This window comes from Camelina sativa, chromosome 20 (assembly GCF_030686135.1).
Source record: "Camelina sativa cultivar CO46 ecotype springtype chromosome 20, ASM3068613v1".
Classification (NCBI taxonomy): domain Eukaryota; kingdom Viridiplantae; phylum Streptophyta; class Magnoliopsida; order Brassicales; family Brassicaceae; genus Camelina; species Camelina sativa.
The window spans coordinates 18,545,660-18,564,272 of record NC_141899.1 but is presented as its reverse complement, the minus strand read 5'-3'; the positions used below and the strand labels follow the sequence as shown (position 1 = coordinate 18,564,272).

The 18,613-nt window shown below is 40.9% G+C and overlaps 2 protein-coding genes and 1 non-coding gene across 3 annotated transcripts; 1 reads left to right on the top strand and 2 right to left on the bottom strand.

Moving 5' to 3' along the window:
* Positions 1-4,083: 4,083 nt before the first annotated feature.
* Positions 4,084-4,701, bottom strand: LOC147919140 (uncharacterized). The gene has a single exon (XM_087503861.1). It carries the CDS (start codon positions 4,699-4,701, stop codon positions 4,084-4,086), a length of 618 nt encoding a protein of 205 aa, XP_087359987.1.
* Positions 4,702-6,259: 1,558 nt separating this feature from the next.
* LOC104771094 (uncharacterized) lies at positions 6,260-6,958 on the top strand. Its single transcript, XM_010495566.2, has one exon. The coding sequence runs from the start codon at positions 6,317-6,319 to the stop codon at positions 6,845-6,847; it is 531 nt and encodes a 176-aa protein (XP_010493868.1). The 5' UTR covers positions 6,260-6,316; the 3' UTR covers positions 6,848-6,958.
* A 5,412-nt stretch (positions 6,959-12,370) lies between these two features.
* LOC147919139 (small nucleolar RNA R71) lies at positions 12,371-12,477 on the bottom strand. The gene has a single exon (XR_015594247.1). It is a non-coding gene; the product is annotated as a small nucleolar RNA R71 (small nucleolar RNA).
* Positions 12,478-18,613: the final 6,136 nt, after the last annotated feature.

The following is an 18,613-nucleotide window of genomic DNA, read 5'->3' as shown; positions in this document are numbered from 1 at the left end:
AATTGAGCTACGGCGTAGTGGACTTTGCTTAGCTCCGGGTAGTTGGGACACGAGTATAGGTGGTCCATTCGGCTCTTCCATTCAAGATAGGCCTCCGGATAAGATTTACCGGCGAATGTTGGTGCCGTCATCTTGTGAATAGGCTCGTAATGTTTTGGAGCATCGTCATATGGATCGTCACGTCGGTGGTGTCGTCTAGGCCGCAGCTCGTAGTCCTCGTCGGACTGGTCGCTTTGTTCCTCCTATTGACGTTCACGCCGCATAGGTAAGGGATCTTCCCTTAGTGGGCTTAACAGCTCATGACGCGTCATACGCTCGGCTAGTTGTTCAATGCCATTGCATAGGGCTGCGAGAACTCCAATCTCGGGTGGAGGTAGAGGATTCGCTGGTGGTTGTTGATCGGCCATCATACGGACAGTCAACGGTGACGTAGATCTTCACGATGCGCGGCTTGGTTTGAATTTAAACCTCGTCAAAAACAAAAGAGAATATGCATGAGTATCTTAGCGTTTAACAGGACCACACAGAGATATTTATCTTGTCACACAATGATTGATGACAGCACACAAAAGCAAACCTATGACTAAACAAAAGTAAAAGCAAAAGCGTATAACAACAAGAAATGCTTTATGACCAAAACAAGACTATGAAAGCAATACACTAACTTTATCGATCTAGCAACGTCTACGCATGAACAAGGATGAACAAAATGAAGAACATGATGAACACTAAACAACCTAAGCAAACGTCTAACAACACAACACATGCACCAAATTAAACAAAACGGCTAAACGAAGCATGCGGAACGAGATAAAGCTAACATGACTAATAGATATGCTAAAGATCCAAACTTTAAACAAGGAAATGAGTTTCTGGGTTAGAAAGACACAACCTTTTTGTGTTAGGAACGTTGAGCTCTAATACCAGCTGATGCGATCGACGGACGCGGCTACAGTACGGATGGGGAAAACGCTCTCGGGCCGTTCAAGCTAGGAGCGACTTTCCTCAGACAAAACGCGGTGATTCGACTTAAGGATGTAAACAAACGATGGAAACAAGAGTTGAGAGAAAACAAACGAGCGGATTGGGAGGTCTGGCTTTTGGTCTTGTTTGCGGACAAACAGAAGCGGTACGGACGGCTAGGTTGCAGAACGGCTAGCGATACGAGGAACGAATCGGCTAGAAGTGATGGAGACGATGATGGATCGAACGACAACACGTGAGGGTTGGCTCGCCTCACGATATTGCCAGAATAACGACGGCACGTTAGGGTTCTCTCGCTAGAGCAATCATGGATTGGTTCTAAGGAGAGGATTGAGACAAGGTCAAAGAATCTCTATTTGAGAAATGTTTTTATTTAATTCAAGTCTAAGGGTTACAAGAGCTTAAGAAAGGGTTTAAATAGCTAGGTTAAAGGAGAGGTTTAACGACACGCGGACTCGCAATGGTCCGCACACTTGTCATTAGACGTGTTCTCTTTGAAATAGAACACGTCGCTCCTTAGCGATTCAAACACAACCAAAAACTCTACTTAACGTTCAAAAGAAGATTCTTGAGTTCAAATCAAAACGCATAGCATAAGTAAAGATAGAAAACTGTCTTCCGCCTTGGCGCGGAAAACGACTTGGCTTCGGACGTTTTGCATTGAAGCTCCTTGCCTCGTTAAAACCTCCACCGGTAAACCTTGTGGGATAAACCCGGAGTAAGGAAAAAGAGTATGATTCCTCACTTACAATGACTTGGTTGCCTTCACCCTTGGGTACGGGTGAAGGCCGTGCGAACTATCTCTTTACGGTCTTCTTTGGTCGGGTCGCGGTGTTGGACGAACGCTTGGACAAAGAGGTTGATCCGCTGCTTGGTAGACTTGGCGGAGCTCCTAGACCTTGTCGTGGCTCCAGGGAAGACTACTGGTGCCTTGGCCGTGTTCGAATCAAACGTCTTGGTCGCGTCCGGTGCGTCTTGGTCAGGCAACTCGGTTGCGTCTGGTGCGTCTTGGTCGGGTTCCGGTCCTGTGCTCACATCAAACCTTCTCCAGACCCCCTCCATTGCTGGGCAGTCCCCCAAAAGATGGAGAATAGTTTCCTCAGCGCTTGCGCAAACAGAGCAAATCTTCGTGTCGCCTAAGTGGAGACGATATCTCTTAACATTAGTCATTATTACTTGATGCACAACCAGCCAAAGGAAGCATCGAAATCTCTCATTGCCCTGCACCTGCCAAACACAATCAAACAACTTCTCCATATCTTGTCTCGGTGTATCATCTCGTGTCACGAAAGCATATGCGGACTTCACCGTGAAACGACCATCCGGATTACCAGTCTAAGACAACCTGTCTGGTGCTCCTGTAACATTATCTAACACAATCGCTCCAAGCTTCAGCCGCGTGGTTTCAGAGGTGTAGGGCAGGATAGAATCAAACTGCCACCCTGTTCCATTTCTCCATAAGTCTCGTACCCTAACGTCAAGAAGACCTGGTGGCAAGTCTCGAAACTCTGTACTAGTGACTGAAGTATTCTTTAACCATTTAACCCTCCAAAATCTGATTTCCTTCCCATCGCCAAGGACCCAACCAAGTCCCGGTAAAACCACCTCTCTCAACCCCACACCCACACTGCGCCATTATGCTGACCACATGCTCTTCACCACCAACCAGGATTCATCATGCACATGACCAACCTTATATTTTGATCTCAGAACCTGCGCCCATAAAATCTCATTATCATGGATTAAACGCCATCCCAATATACCAAGAAGAGCCTTATTCATTTCTTTAGAAGAGCGAATCCCTAATCCCCCTTCTTGCTTTGGCTTGCAAACCCTCTTCCACGAGATAAGATGATGCTTTCGTTTCTCTATCGTACCTCCCCACAGAAAAGTACTCGACAACTGAACCAACTTTGCTAACAGTGATTGTGGTAAGAGAATGGTGCTCATGGAATGCACTGGAATAGAGGACAGGACTGCTTTCGTCAAAGTTAGTCTCCCTGTAAAGCTCAGGAAACACCCCTTCCAACCGGAGAGCTTCGAAGATACCTGTTGGAGAACCTCCCCAAAAGTCTCTTTATTAATTCTCTTATGGAGAACTGGCATCCCAAGATATTTTCCCAAGTCTCGTGTCGACTTAATACCACTCTCATCGCTTATCAACTTCTCCAAATCGCGGCTCACATTGTTTGAAAAGAAGATCTTAGACTTCTCCAAGCTCACCTTCTGACCCGAAGCCATACAAAACCTTTCCAAAACCCTTTGAATAACCCATACTTGTGCCACCGAAGCTTCAGCAAATAGGATAAGGTCATCCGAAAAGCAAATGTGAGACAGTTTAGGTCCACCTCGAGAGATACTAATCGGTTTCCACTCCTTGGAATCAACCGCCAGCTCGATCAGGTGACATAGCCGCTCTAGGCATAGTATAAACAAGTACAACGACAAAGGGTCAACTTGACGCAAGCCCCTAGCTGGTGTAAATGGCTCCGTCTTTTCCCCATTCCAAAGTACTGTCATTGAGGGACCAGAAACACATTGCATAATCCATCAACTCCAGTTCTCTGATAAACCAGCCACCGTGAGCGTATCCTCCAAAAAATCCCATCTTACTCGATCATATGCTTTTTCAAGGTCAAGCTTGAGCAACGTCCATCTTTTTCTACCCTTCTTCCTCCTCATGGAATGAACTGCTTCCTGAACCACGACAATTTTTTCCGTGCTTAGTCTACCCGGCATAAAGCTTGCTTGGGCGGGACCAATGAGCTTAGGCATCACTCTCTGCAATCTCATCACCATTGTTTTAGTAATCGTCTTAAACAAGACGTTAAAATAGCTAATAGGACGAAACTGCGACATTCTCTCTGGCTTAAGTACTTTTGCTATCAGTACCACCAAAGCATCATTTGTTTCCTTAGGCAACACACCTGTTTCAAAAAACTCCAACACCAAGCGGATCAGTGATGGACCAACGACCTCCCAACACTGTTGATAGAAGACAGGTTGGAACCCATCAGGCCCTGGTGCCTTATATCTCCCCATATTCCTCACAGACCGCTCAATCTCCACAGGGGTGAACTGCTTATTCAGGACAAGGACCTAATCATGTGAAAGATGAACAAACCCCATCTGCGGTAGACTGCCAACCTCCTGCTTGCGATCCTCTATCGAATAGAGTTCCTTGTAGAAAGCAGTAGCCATACTTTCTAAGGCCTGCACATCCGAGACCCACCTACCATCCTCATCACGCAACATATCAATACGGTTATGTCGCCGCCTAATAATGGTGGATGTATGAAAGAACTTAGTATTACGATCCCCCATCGTAATAAATTTCTCCCTGGATTTTTGATACCATAGCGTCTCTTCCTGCTCTAACACTACCTCAAACTCTTGTAACAGGTCCTGTTCTCTCTGTAATAAAGCATCCGATTGAATTAAATCCAACTGGTCCTGTACAACTTTGATCTTATTAACCAACCCCTCCTTTCTCTTTAGAATGTCACCAAAAACTTCTCTGTTCCACTGTTTCAGTTTGCTTCGCAACCCATCCAAAGCAGCCGGAGTAGAAACAGTCCTATCCCACGAGTTCGCCAATAATTCTTTGAACCCATCATGTTTCAGCCACGCAGCCTCAAACCGAAATGGCCGTCGCTGCGGATTCCCACGAGACTCAGGTTGTAACTGCACATAAAGCGGAGCATGGTCAGAAGCCATAAACGGTAAATGCGTAACTACTGCGTCCTGCCATTGGAGTAGTGCCCGAGGACAACACAACACCCTATTCAGCCTTTTTGCAACATAGTTACTCACTATCCGGCCCTGCCTCCAAGTAAATTTTTTGCAACATAATATATATCTTTGTATAAACAACACAATACACAATGACCTATTAACCACTTAGACTCTTAATGTCTTCTAAGTAATATATTGACATACAACATGTTCCTGTATCATATCCATTTTTATATTTGAAAGCTAAAATTAAATTTAATTATCCAAATTTTATGATTTCATTTTATTTTTTGATTAGAAATAGTTTAGATAATTACTTTTATTGTTTGAATTACTCATTCCTCAACTTGAGATAAATACGGGATCCGTATCTCGAATATTTAGTTACCAAGACAAACATTAATGTAGACGGTTAAATCAATTAAACTACATATTCAAGATTTATGGAAACTGCAATATTCGTAATTCTAACAAACTTTGACACCAAATTTTTAAAAATTTATCTTAATATCATTTTTGATATTTTTATTGAGATTTATGGAAAACTATTATAGTGGTTATTTTGATTTATTCCGTATTTAACTAATTTATTTATTTTTAAATAAAAAGAAACAAATAAAGAAAAAAAAATAAATAGGGCAATGAATGGGGTAACCAAGTAAAACAAAAACATTCTGCTGAGCTTGTTAATTAAGAAAGACTTAACAAATGCGGAACCAAATAAAAATCTACTAATTTGACACCAAGTGGAATTGAACTTGGTAGAATGGTACCTTTGAAACAAATCCCCACTATATGTAACCACCAGACAATTTCTATTTTATGCAATAGATGATGGAATTATATTATCTTAAAGGCTTTGGAGATAAGGAAAAAATGAGAAAATGTAAGATCCGACCCGGTAACCCGTGCGTTTATCGGAATAAGATATGAGTAACTGACGTTTTTACCTTTAGTGAAAATCTATTATTTTGTTTTGCTTCCAATGGCATTCTGATGTAATTTTTTACAAGAGTAATGTTTGTTTGAAAAGTGTGTTTACGATAATAGGAGCCTAGAGGGATGGTAGGACCAGGTAGAGTAAAATGGTTGTAACGGAAACCGAACCGAATCAGTTGGTTCCGGTTTGGGTTTTCGGTTTCAATTTTTGTTCTCATGCCTAGTCAAAATGTTTAACAAGAAAACATACCACAACATGCAGAAGCAGAAGATCCAATATTGTACTTTTTTTTCTTCAGGTATGACATTTTCTGATATATATGTGCTCATAAATCCTAACGCATAAACTGTGAAGGTGAGATATTGAGGCAAACTTAGTAATAATTTATAAATAGTAAACGCCCAACTGTTACATATATACGAATCCAGAGAACAGCAGAATTATTCCCTATAAATTACAGTTACGAAGTTACTATATATATCGATCGTGTCAACAAAGATACGATAAATAAGGGATGTTACAACACCATCATGCACAAGACGTACAACTACCTTTTATTTGAGCACATGACGGCTTCGTTCTCTAACCGAACATGTTTCGTATATAACAAGAAAAAAAAAAGAGAAAAACCTAAAAAGTAATTTTCTAAAAGAGAAAATGGAAAACAAGTTGGTTCTTGGAGTCCTATGTCTATGCCTTGTGATACAAGTCACCAGCGGCGAGTGGGACGACCCTCTCATAAACCATTATGCTGACTACGAAACGATTCATCCCAGCGAATACTACAGTTCCGATTTCGAACTCAAAGACGGAACCAATGTGATCTTTGAAGCCGTGAATGAAATGAAAGGGCTCAAGAAACCGAAAGCAGGCTTCATGTGCACCAATGGCATGCAACATTGGAAAAGGTCTCTTCCGGGAGACATTTTCTACGCCAAATTCTTCTTTTACCGGATTAATCCAAACGCAAAAGTTATTCAACATTGCCATTTCCGATCGGTTTTGGGTTTCGCAGATGTCTTTATCGATGTGTCCCCGGCGCTCGGGAAAAAATGTCCTGGTTACAAATGCATTTTAGCAATAAGACGTGAAGGTCTCCTAATGAAAGACACTAAAGAACTCTTTCCTTGGACCCCATGGCCGCACCGCCACGTTCAACCTAAGTTGCCTGCAGGGATCACCAATTGATTTCTTATGAATATGATATATCTCTGGAATGCGTGTATACATATCTCTTCATCTTTTTGGTGATAATACGCATACATTTTTTAGTTCAGAAAATAATAATCAGTTTTTTTTTTTTTTTTTAAATTATAAGTAAAAGAACAATCTCTTGCTCCCACCACGAAAAATTAATTAGTAATCAACCCCTTCTTCTATTTCGCCTCTGATTTTGCGTTGCACAAGAACAAGAGGGAATCTTGATAGACTCCATTGGAGACATCTCTTGGTTTCTTGTGATTAGCAATTCATATTCTTGAAAGTACTAAAGTAGTGCTGCATCTCCAATCTTGTGGAAGACATCTATATATAATAGCAAACCCATTTTTTAAGGGTCTGCAAAATCTAACGGTTTAGATAAAAAGAAAACTGATCTTACGGTTGAAAATAGTTTTTTCTTCTCACCCCTTCGCAGCCAAGGATTGCGTCCACACGTTCACACTGCTTTGTTCAACCATCACACTCCTTTGCTGTCTCATATATTATGAACTGCTTCGTTCAAGCATCACACTTCTTCGTTCTCTCATATATAGAGCTTCCTAATTAACAAACCCTATTTCCTTCTTTTAAAAAACTTCATTTTGCATTTATCAGTCCAGTGATTGCTTCATTGCTCCGGCTATCGTAGTTGTGATTTCCCCTTTGATTCCGTAGAGATACCACCGTCAGTTACGATATTCCAAGTGTTCTTTAGTCTCTAGGTAATTTGTCGCTTTCAATTTCATGGTTCTCCTATTTGACTTTTATTGTTAGTCGATAATTGAGATTCCAGAGTCGAAACGCGTTTAAGTCGTGACGTTTTGGTTTGTGTCGTTTCATCCAAAAATCACAAGTACAAAGAGACACAACTCATTATGATGTAGTAGTGTTTGTTTGTTTTCTATATACCTCAGTGTTGTAGTTGATGTAAATAACAAGTTCCAGTTAATTAGAGTTTATTTCTCATTTCTGTTTTCTCTAAAAGAGAAGAGTCAAATGTCTCTTACTCTGTTACAAATTTCAGGTGAATCCTTGATGTGAAGACCTTTCAGTTTTTTTATTTTTCGATTTTGTGGAAAAAGCTCAATGATGTAGAGAAAATAGTTTACTTTATAAAATATAAATAGTTATAATTTTTTTTTTGTTCTTTGTCTAATTTTTCGTTTTACATTTGAACTAAATCGTTTACAATATAACTATTATTACTTTCATTTGAAATATTGAGCCAGATTACAAGTCTGCCTTTCAATCTTATCAAGGATTTAGCAAATCTATGATTGATTTCCTACTAAACCCGTAAATCTAAAAGAATAATAAGTAGGAGCATGTGTGACAGTAGGATAAAGTGTCTAACTAAGGATGTATAAACGAAGAACATAAGGTTCCTACAATGCGGTGTTTGGGCGCCTCGATTTTACATAATTGGCCACCAAAATAACTTGATGGTATGCCGTGGTGAGACACTCTAATCTTGTATTATGTAAAGGTTGATCATTATATATCACAGTGGACAATTATGTAAATAGAGATATCCAAACACCGCATTGTAGGCTTATTTTAAATGAAATATTTATTTTAATTTTATAAGTTGAAATCTTATGCATTTCAAAATAATGTCTAAACATTATCTTCTAATCCAAAATTACATTTTAATTTGTGAGATTATTTTTATTTTTTTACTTATAGTTTCAAATCATTTTTACATTTGAAAACCTTATTTTAGTCATTTAGAAAGTTGATTAAATATTATCTTAATTTTTTCTAAAACTAAAATATGTGTAACTAGCTCATATATATTCAAACTTTCAAACTAAGAATCTAGTGATGGTAAAGGCAAAACATTTGGATTGGTGCGCTACACAATCTCAAATCGCTTTGATTCATTGTTGGCTACAAAATTTTTCATTATATTGATACTCTTATGATTTAGTTTTAGACTTTACTTGAGTAATTAAACGAATCATGTAAACCATAATTCAGACGCTATATTTAATTATAACTTTGTCAAACTGTGTACAAATTCTAGCACAGTAGCGATAGCGGATCCAGAAACTATTTTTACCGGGTACAAATATTTATTTAATAATTATAAAGATCACTAAAAAAAATAGCTATAGTTTACAAGTATATTGTATGTACTCTCACTCATAGACTTAAATCTCTTTATCATTCTTTCATTAGTGACATAATCAAGTAACTCTTTTTCAATATAACATACAAGACAATCTGATGTGACCCTGGGTTGGAAAAATGATAGAATGGACGGACGAGCAGATGGCTTCGGGTCACGAACTGCATAAATGCGGAAAATAAGGACTCGGTCACGGTTTGTTTTGGCGGATAATGGTTCAAGCTAACGATAGACAACCCTCTTAGTGATCTACCTCGTTGGCTTGTGATGGAAGAGATGGGTTGCTAGCTTAACAAAAGACGATCTTTTCAGTAATCTGCTCTGGTGGGTAATAATGAAATGATGTAGCGATACACAAGCTATGGAAGGACTCATGATACAGCTGCTAGAAGAAGTAAATCCCGGATTCGAAGTCTTCTAAAATTTTCAAATTTCTAGTTAATCGCTGTCAGAGAAACAAAGAGTGAGACAAGATGAAGAAAAAATTTTGTTTATTCAGAAAAGTCTCAATTACATGTGAGGATTCTATGTTTTTATATAGGCTAGCTTACATAAAGGGAGACAATTAACCCTAACATGTGGTCAAAGCTAAGGCACACACATGGCCTTTAGATAAAGCAAAGCTAACAATCACTAGAAAGCTCAAAAGAAAGGAAAAAAAAGGATAGGTTCGCCTCATCATTGGGAAGGACGTGGTGATGCATTAGAGCTTGTTGCCTCATTAAAACCCCTTCGGTAAACCCATTGGAAAAAAACCCGAAGTAGGAAAAAGAGTATGACTCCTTCTAATGACTTTGGTGTCTTCACCATTGGGTAATGGTGAAGACCTTCTGGGTGGCTTCAGACGCTATTGGTGGATTCCTTCGACATTGATCTTGATCATGAAGCTCACACTCTCAGACAATTCTTTGATCATGCAGCTCATTCTCTCGGACAATCCTATGGGCCAGCAGATTACACTTATTCCGGAGGGTCCTCGTTGTGTTGTTGCTTCGTGTCTTGGCTCCTGATACTAGTCTTGGAGTTTGGCCTAATCCATTAGTCTCAGATCTGGGTTGGTCATCTGGATTAAATCATCCCCTCCCCCTTGTAAAGGTTTAGTCCACAAAACTTGCCCATCACCTACATCAAAAGGGGCTAAGTCAATAACGTTGAATGAAGTAGATGCTTGGAACTCACCGGGTAATTTGATGTGGTAGGCTTTTGATAACTCTCTAATTTACATTTTTTAGCATCATTTTTTGTCTATATTTTGCATTCTTTATACCTTTACCTTAGCATTTTTAGGTCATTAACTATAGGAATTCACTTTTAGGCCACTTAGGGTGTTGTCTTTTTGCATTTGCATACTTTGGATGAAAACATGTGCTTAAGGGCCTAAAATGGGGAAAAACAAGGACAAACCCGAGCATGTATCTGAAGGAGCCATCGAGCTGCAAGAACAGTCTAAACCCTAACACGATCGAGAAGGATCCGAGAGCAGGAAGAACAACCCGAAGATCTACCCGAGGAGTAAGTCGACCTTATCCTCGTGTACCCCGTAGAGTAGACCCTCGGGCAGGAATGGGAAGCTAGGTCAAAGGGGTTTCCATATATAAACCCCTCCTCTTCTTCCTTGCAAACGAGCACGCCGCAGACCCTCAAACCAGAGAGCGAGAGCTTCTATGAGAGAACTGAGCGACTCAAAACACTTTTCACTTTTTTAAGATTTATTTTCATATATTTTTATCATTTCTTTAGATTTCTATCCTGTACCCTTATTTCTCTACTCTATCGTTTAATACAATGCAATTTTCGTTCATATATGCTTTTATTTTCTTGCTATGATTTCCGAGTAGTGTAGTAAAGTTTCTAGGGATGGGATAGATGATTTTGTGTTCTTGATCGGTTAGGATGTCTTAGTTTGATTGTATATGTTCAATAGATTCCCTTCTAGATTGGTGTTCTTAATGCTGTCAACAAACTGAGAGGGTGATATTAGATCTAAAGTGTTTTACCACCGAGAGGTGTAGATGAGATGCTTGAATCAACCAATGATAAAGGTTTATTCACTTAGCCTAAGAGATTAGATGAGTAAGGGGTTTACTGAAAATAATGAATCGGTTCTTATTGCCTGCTTGGTCATGTTTCTCCAACGAGAGTGGGGTAGGGGAGTGATCAAGGTTGATTGTTTTCTATCACGAGAGTGTTTTAACAAGATTTTAGAGATTTATTGTCTAGGGAATATTTGCTTGAGGCATGTAAGACATCTGTACTGGTCAGTAATACTTAGAATTCGATTACCCCATCCTAAGAAGCTTTCGTATCTTAATTGCTTGCATTTTCATTCATCACTCGATCCCTTACCCAAACAGGTACACGATCACCTGCTTCGAGTAACCCCTCGAGTTGTTCATACTTCATTTGTTAACTCGATCACTCCACCCAATCCTGTACTTGAATGCTTGCATCCAGTGCTTAGGTCGTGTGGTTCTTTATTTATATTATTTTCTTTTATTATTTTAGGATTGTTAGACAAAACCCTTAATTGCTTGACTTGACTTGCATTGTTCTGATTGCATCCTTCCTGCTAGCATAAACAACCATTTGGATTGATAACCCTTTGTACTACAACTGCATAGGGAATTGATACCCTGGGTGGAAATCCGCTTATCAATTTGGCGCCATTGCCATTAGGTTGTATTTATTTTGCTACGTTTAGGATTTCAGCACTTGCTAGATCAAGTTCTTTTATCTGTATTGGTTCGGAATCTGACTTGTTTGCTTTCGTTTTTGTTTGTTTTGAATCTTAGGTACAACCCGAGCACCCACCCGAGCCTTCACTCGATCACCTGGACCGGGTTGACCCTCGTGTACACACTCGGTCACCTACTTGTGCATGCAAACACAATCCAGAGGTAGCCAAAACCTGAGTTCTTTCATCGACAACATCGACAGTCCAAGGCTACTCAGACAACAACAAGTTCAACAACCACAACCAGCAATCATTGAGGAGACAATGAACAATCAGAACAGTCCACCAGCTCCTCAAGCAAGGACCTACATAGGAGCAGGGGATGCTCCATCTACTCATACTCAAAGGAATGGTATTGTGCCACCTGCTGTCGAGAAAAACAATTTTGAGATCAAGAGTAGTCTCATTCAGATGATACAAAGCAACAAGTTTCATGGATTGCCAATGGAGGACCCATTGGTCATCTAGATGAATTTGATAGGCTCTGTAGCCTCACCAATATAAATGGAGTTAGTGAGGATGGATTCAAATTTCGGCTGTTCCCATTCTCGTTGGGAGACAAAGCACATATCTGGGAGAAATCACCACTTGGGAAGCGTGCAAGAAGGCATTTCTGGCCAAATTTTTCTCCAACTCCAGAACCGCAAGGCTGATAAATAACATTTCCAGCTTTGTTTAGAAGAACAATAAGACGTTCAGTGAAGCTTGAGAACGTTTCAAGGGATACACTACCAAATGTCCTCACCATGGCTTCAGCAATGCTTCATTGCTGAGTACACTTTACAGAGGAGTGGTCCCCAAGATACGGATGTTGCTGGACACCGCAAGCAATGGTAACTTCCTCAACAAGGATGATGATGAAGGTTGGGACCTAGTGGAGAACTTGGCTCAGTCTGATGGCAATTACAATGAGGAGTACGATCGCCCTGTGTGATCTACTGGAGAGGAAGATGCCAAGTACAAGAGGGACATGAAAGCCCTCAATGACAAGCTCGATAAAATACTCAGCCAACAGCAGCATGTTCATGCAATATCAGAGGAAGAGCAGTTCTTACAACAAGATGGGGAGAATGTTCAGATAGAGGATGTGAACTACATCAACAACCAAGGGTACAACAAATAAAAGCCGAATCCGAATCTGTCTTACCGTAACCCGAATGTTGCCAATCCTCAGGACCAAACCTACTGATGAGACCATGGCCAGCTCAACCAAACCGCACGGACCTGAGGAGCAGCTTGAACCTGAGGAAGCACCGGAGGAGCAGCTTGTACCAGCGGAACCAGCAGAGGAAGCATTGATCGTCCCGGCGGGTCCTATAACAAGGTCACGGTACAAAAGGTTCAACCAAGCCATCAGTGGACTACTCAAGGAGTTGGACAAGAAGCTAGAAGACGTGACTCAAATCACTCTCACCATGCTCATAGTTCAAGGTGCTCGGTAAAGGGTAAAGTGTTGCTTTGGTGCTCTTTTTCCCTTGGTCAAGTTTTGTCCCATTGGGTTTTCTTGACAAGGTTTTTAACGAGGCCTAAGTAACATCTTTATTTCCCCTTTGCCAGCCCAAGTCGTGGACCAAGGTTCTCTCCAAAAGCCTTGGCCCATTTTCTATCTCTTTCTCATTCAAACTATGTATTTATTGTTTTGTCATTTCCTAGACATTTTTGAATTAGCTTGACTTTGGTTAAAGCTCTTTCAAGATTGTCTAGGGTTTTCTCTTCGCTCCTTCGTCCCCCCTTCTCTATTTAAAGATCTTGTAGTTCTCATTTTCTAATCATCAAACATTTTAATCAAAAACCTCTTTCTACTTGTTTAGTCTGAGAAGTGTGTAATATCTTCTCAACTTGTTTTCTTCTTAGTGTGTCATATCTAAGTTATACTCGAGCCTGAAGTCTAAGAGATTTCCATCTCTCTTAGAAGTTCATTTCAATCCCCTTTTCATCTTCTTCGATCCGCTGCAAATCAACCCCTTCACCTTCTTTGTCGATCTTGTCTTTGCATCTTCGACCCATTGATCATCATCATTCCGACTGTTCTTCTTCAAGACCTTGCGAGTGTGTTCTTGGGAGCAGATTCCTCACCTAGGAGTCTATCACCTACCCATCAGCAGTTCCAGGAAACCAGGTCTAGCAGAAACCTTTTGGCCAATACAACCAAGGCTATGCTCCTACGTAGCAGTACTCTGGACATTACCACCAAGCCATTGCACCACCTGGATTCCAAAAAAAACAAGGCCCGCAGAACCAATCACAAGAAGCTGACCTACGCGGACTAATTCAGCAAATGATTCAAAATCAGGCATCAGCAGCTATGGACACCGCAAAACGGTTTGCAGAAATGAGCAACAAGATCGATTTTGGATACAATGATTTGAACGCCAAGTCTGATTCACTCAATACTAAGCTGAGGTATCTAGAGGGCCACCACAACAACCAACCAGCTTCAAAGATCAACCAGCTCCCAGGTAAAGCTGTTCAGAATCCTAAGGATTATGCCACTGCCCAAGCCATCTTCCTTGATGATGATTATGAGGATTACCTCACTGAGGACAGTGATGTTCAATATGGGGAGGATATGGATCACTATGGGATAAATGAGGCCAAGCACTACATATCCAAGTATGAACCCGAGCCTTTACCCGAGGAGACTGATCGAGTTGATGATCGAGCACTGGTTCGAGAATCACAATTTAAAGAACAACCCGAGGTGGATCCCGATGACTCACCCGATGACGGTGATCGGATGATACATCGAGTAGATTTTAAGATAAGAGATCAACCTCAACTACTTGTAGAAGTAGAAGGGGAACTAGAGGAAAGGTTCAATGCTGCTCTTGACATCTAACTGGAGGCGCTTGCAGAGCGTATGGCTAAGCGTAAAGCTCCACCACCTAAGCTTTTGCCACCACATGAACTTAAAGAGGAAATCACCAAGGAGGCAGCTCGGTTGGATAATGAGGTTAAGGAAGCTGTCAAGGAGATTGGGTTTGAGATTCTCAGGAATGGAGTGTGCTTAGATCCTGAGCTGCGAATCGAGGAAAAATTGGAAGATCCTGGCTCTTTTACTTTGCCATGCTCGATAGGACTTCAGATTTTCAAGAATTGCTTGTGCGATCTGGGAGCTTCAGTCAGCATCATGCCACTGTCAATTGCCTAGAAAATGGGTTTCACCAGTTTTAAACCGAGTAGTCTGTATCTGGTTCTAGCTGATAGAACAATCAGAAATCCTATTGGGATCCTAGAAAATCTGCCTCTTAGGATTGGAAGGGTGTAAGTCCCTACTGATTTTATGATCCTTGATATGGATAAGGAACCAGACAATCCACTGATCCTAGGAAGACCATTCTTGGCAACAGTAGGTGCTGTTATTGAGGTGAAGCAAGGCAAGATCAGAATTGAGCATGGGGAGCACTTCAAGATGGAGTTTGATGTAAAGAAAGGAATTAAGAGGCCAACCATTGATGGTCAAGCTTTTTCCACTAAGACAAAGTAGAGAAAAGTTAAACATCTTGAAGAAGTCAACACCACTTTTGCTTTGGAACCTGGACAAGACCTGGAGAATCAATTGAACCAGCCTGCTACAGTGGAGAGGATTCCAGAACCTCTCCCACCTAGATCCCATGTTTAAGGAGCATGAAGAGTCAAGCTTAGTGACTTTAAACAAACTCACTTGGAAGGAAGTCCCAAATGTATCATTTGTTTTGTTGTAAGTTTTATCTATTTATTCTACCTGATTTTCTATTTTTGCATATTTATTTATTAAAAAAAAAGTTGAAAACAAAAATTTGAGGAACCCGTGGGTCAACCCAACACCATACTCGATGCGCCTGATCGTGTCCCTGCTCGGTTGGCGAGTGGAGTCCGAATTCCACAAGGCCAAGCCCACTCTCAGTGAAGCCCAAGCTTCTAACTCTACTCTATTTAAAGGGATTCGAACCCTCCTCCCTCAGCAGCACAAACCGATAAGTCTCTCACCCTAAAAAGCTTTTTGTTTTCCTACTTTCTATTCTCTCTCAAACTCGGGCTTACTTTCAAGGAGATGGAGAAGGTGTATGGTTTCAAAACTGGGAGTGGAAAAGGAATGGAGGTGAGCAAGGAGGAAATGAGGTCCCTATGGCTGACAATAGGAGACAAACTCCCCTACAAGTCCACAAGCTCCAAATCCGCTCAAATAAGGAGTCCTGTTTTGAGGTATTTTCACAAGTCCCTCGCATGCACTCTTTTTGCTAGAAAGGAGACTGGTAATGTGAATGATCACGAGCTCCAGCTACTAGACATTGCATTGTGTGGAGTTCTAGACAATGCTAGGGATGGTACACAGCTAGTTGGAGATGTTGCGGATACTAGCATGGTCTTTGTGCTGCTCGATCAGTTCATCTACCTTAAGTCATGGGCTATGAAGAGAAGAGAAGGGGGCGGAGAGATATCCATTGGAGGATTGGTTACACCAATTGTGGTGTCTTGCGATGTACCTTTGAAGGGAGTAGTACACGATCTGAGATGGCTGGACATCGACTACCTCGTGCTAGCAAGATTTTTGGCATATGAGAGGCCAAACGACATGATGCTATTCAAGTTTGTCCATCCAACCGCCAGAGCCGCCCAAATGATCCTGCCCAACGTAATGTGCACCAAGGTTTGGCTGGGGGACAACATCGACTTTGCACCACCCTTGGAGGAGCTGTACAATCCGGAGGAGGAATCCAAAGCTGAAAAGAGAGAGGCAACCAGGCAAAGACAGGGAGATAGCTCGGAAGATTTTGACTTTGAGGAGTATGTTTGCTCTCAGAAGCAACCTGTTAGAGTGAGGGAAGCCCACAAGAGGATCGGATGGCTGATGAGGATGAACAAGTTTTTGGTGAGAAAGGTGAAAGATCTTACCAGTTCGGTGAAGACGATGGGAGGTCAGATCAAGGAGCTGCAAGACAAGGCAAGCTGTGCCTCAACTCCTACCTCGGCATACGCACCAACTTGGATGGGGAGAAGCGGACCGCTAGGAGGAATTCGAGGACTGACACCTCCAGAACCTCACAGAGCATCATCCTACGAGCCCTAAGCTGAGGAGAATATCACACGACCTCAAGTATCGCGGAGAAGCCATTCAGACGCCTATCCGATGCCTAACCCGATGGGATACACGATGCCCTATCCGATGCACCCATCGAGCACACAATCATGTGATCACTCAGGACTCTTCCCTCCGCCTTACCAGATGCCATACACGATGCCATATTCGATGCACCCTGCGAGTGGCTATACGGGCGATCACTCTGGATCTCTTCCACCATACCCATCGTATTACCCGATGCCCTACCCGATGAGCTACGCGATGCCCCCCACGATCAACCCTTCGGATGCTGGTCCGAGTAAGTCGTCCGTGCATATCACCGAGCTCTCTAACAAGCAAACCCCGGCACCTGCTGAAGCCGGTGACGACCCTGGCTACACATTGGCAAGTATGGAGGCGGCTGCAATCTCCTTCTTCACCAACCCATGAGGTACCAAATTCATCCAACTCTTGTAAATAACATTGCATTTAGGTTTATTTCATTTTGTGTCATTTCTTGGATTCTTTTTTCCGACTTTTATTTACACAGAGAGTGTGTAATTTAAGTTTGGGGGAGGGTCCTATAATGTATTTAACATTGTGTTTTATTTTCTTATTTCAAATTTTTGCATGCTAGTTTTATTTATTTGAGTCTGCATCTATGTGCATTGAAAAACCCCAAAAAAATTGAAAAATTTACAACAAAAAAAAAAATCATGTAGTTGTATTTACATATTAGGATTGAGTCTAGTTTGTTTCATATAGGACTGTTGCATATGCATCTTAGGGTACAATGATTAAAACTACCTTGTTTAAAATCAAACCTTAGGATTGAAGCTATAGCCCTTAATCACAGTTCATTGTTGCTAGATCAATCTTTGGAAAAAAATGAAAAATCTTTGTTTAGAACCTTGTGTCTTTTGAATGCTTCCTCCACTTGCTTGAACATTGGAACATCTCTATATTATTGGACTTAATTTGAACTTAAATTGTCTTGCTTATGGAATTTGAATACTTGTTCATGGTAACTCTAAACTCGGGTTAGCACTCCATTTTTACCAATCTTTTCGTTTAACCTGATTCGTTTTTCCTACCCATGAACCCAAACCTTGTTGTGAATTGTTGAGTGAGGCCTTTTTCATTGTGCTATAGGTTGTGAAACCTTGAGAGTATTGAGAACGACAAAGAACTGGCTCTTGATTTAGCTAAGTTAGAATCATTTGGACTAGCTAATAGAATCGGTTTTGAAAGATAGGTGGTTAGCATGTTTATTTGGGATTGGGTTGAGGAATAAAAAAAGAAAAAAGTCCCTAAGGTTAGAATCAATTAGCTCTAAGTCTCTAAGTAAAAAAAAAAAAATCTTGCTATAGTCTTCTAGAAAGAAAGAGAAACATATATATATATATATATATATATATATATATATATTAGGAGTTCAGCAAAGAAAAGAAAAGAAAAAAAAATAGAGAAGAAGAGCTAGATGTTTATAGTTTAAACCTTAGGGATTACAAAAAAAACAAGGGGACGATTGCAAAATTGGACCCTTCATTTGAGTCAATTGCAAAATTGGACCCCTCTTTTTCTCTCTCCAACATTTGCCACTTTCTCCCTACTAAATCCTCTGCCATTCCATGTATTCACATAAATGCCATTATTTCTGATTTATTTGAAATTCTTGCGAAAATGTTTATTACATCCATATCCTCATCTTCTTCTTTTATTTACGGTTGTGCCACCGCCATCAATTTTCCAACCACCATGAACAACCAAATTTGAAGCTCTTAATGCTTCAACAACCCAAATTTGTGAGCTTAAATAACACCCAATGCTATGAGAACTTCATTTTCG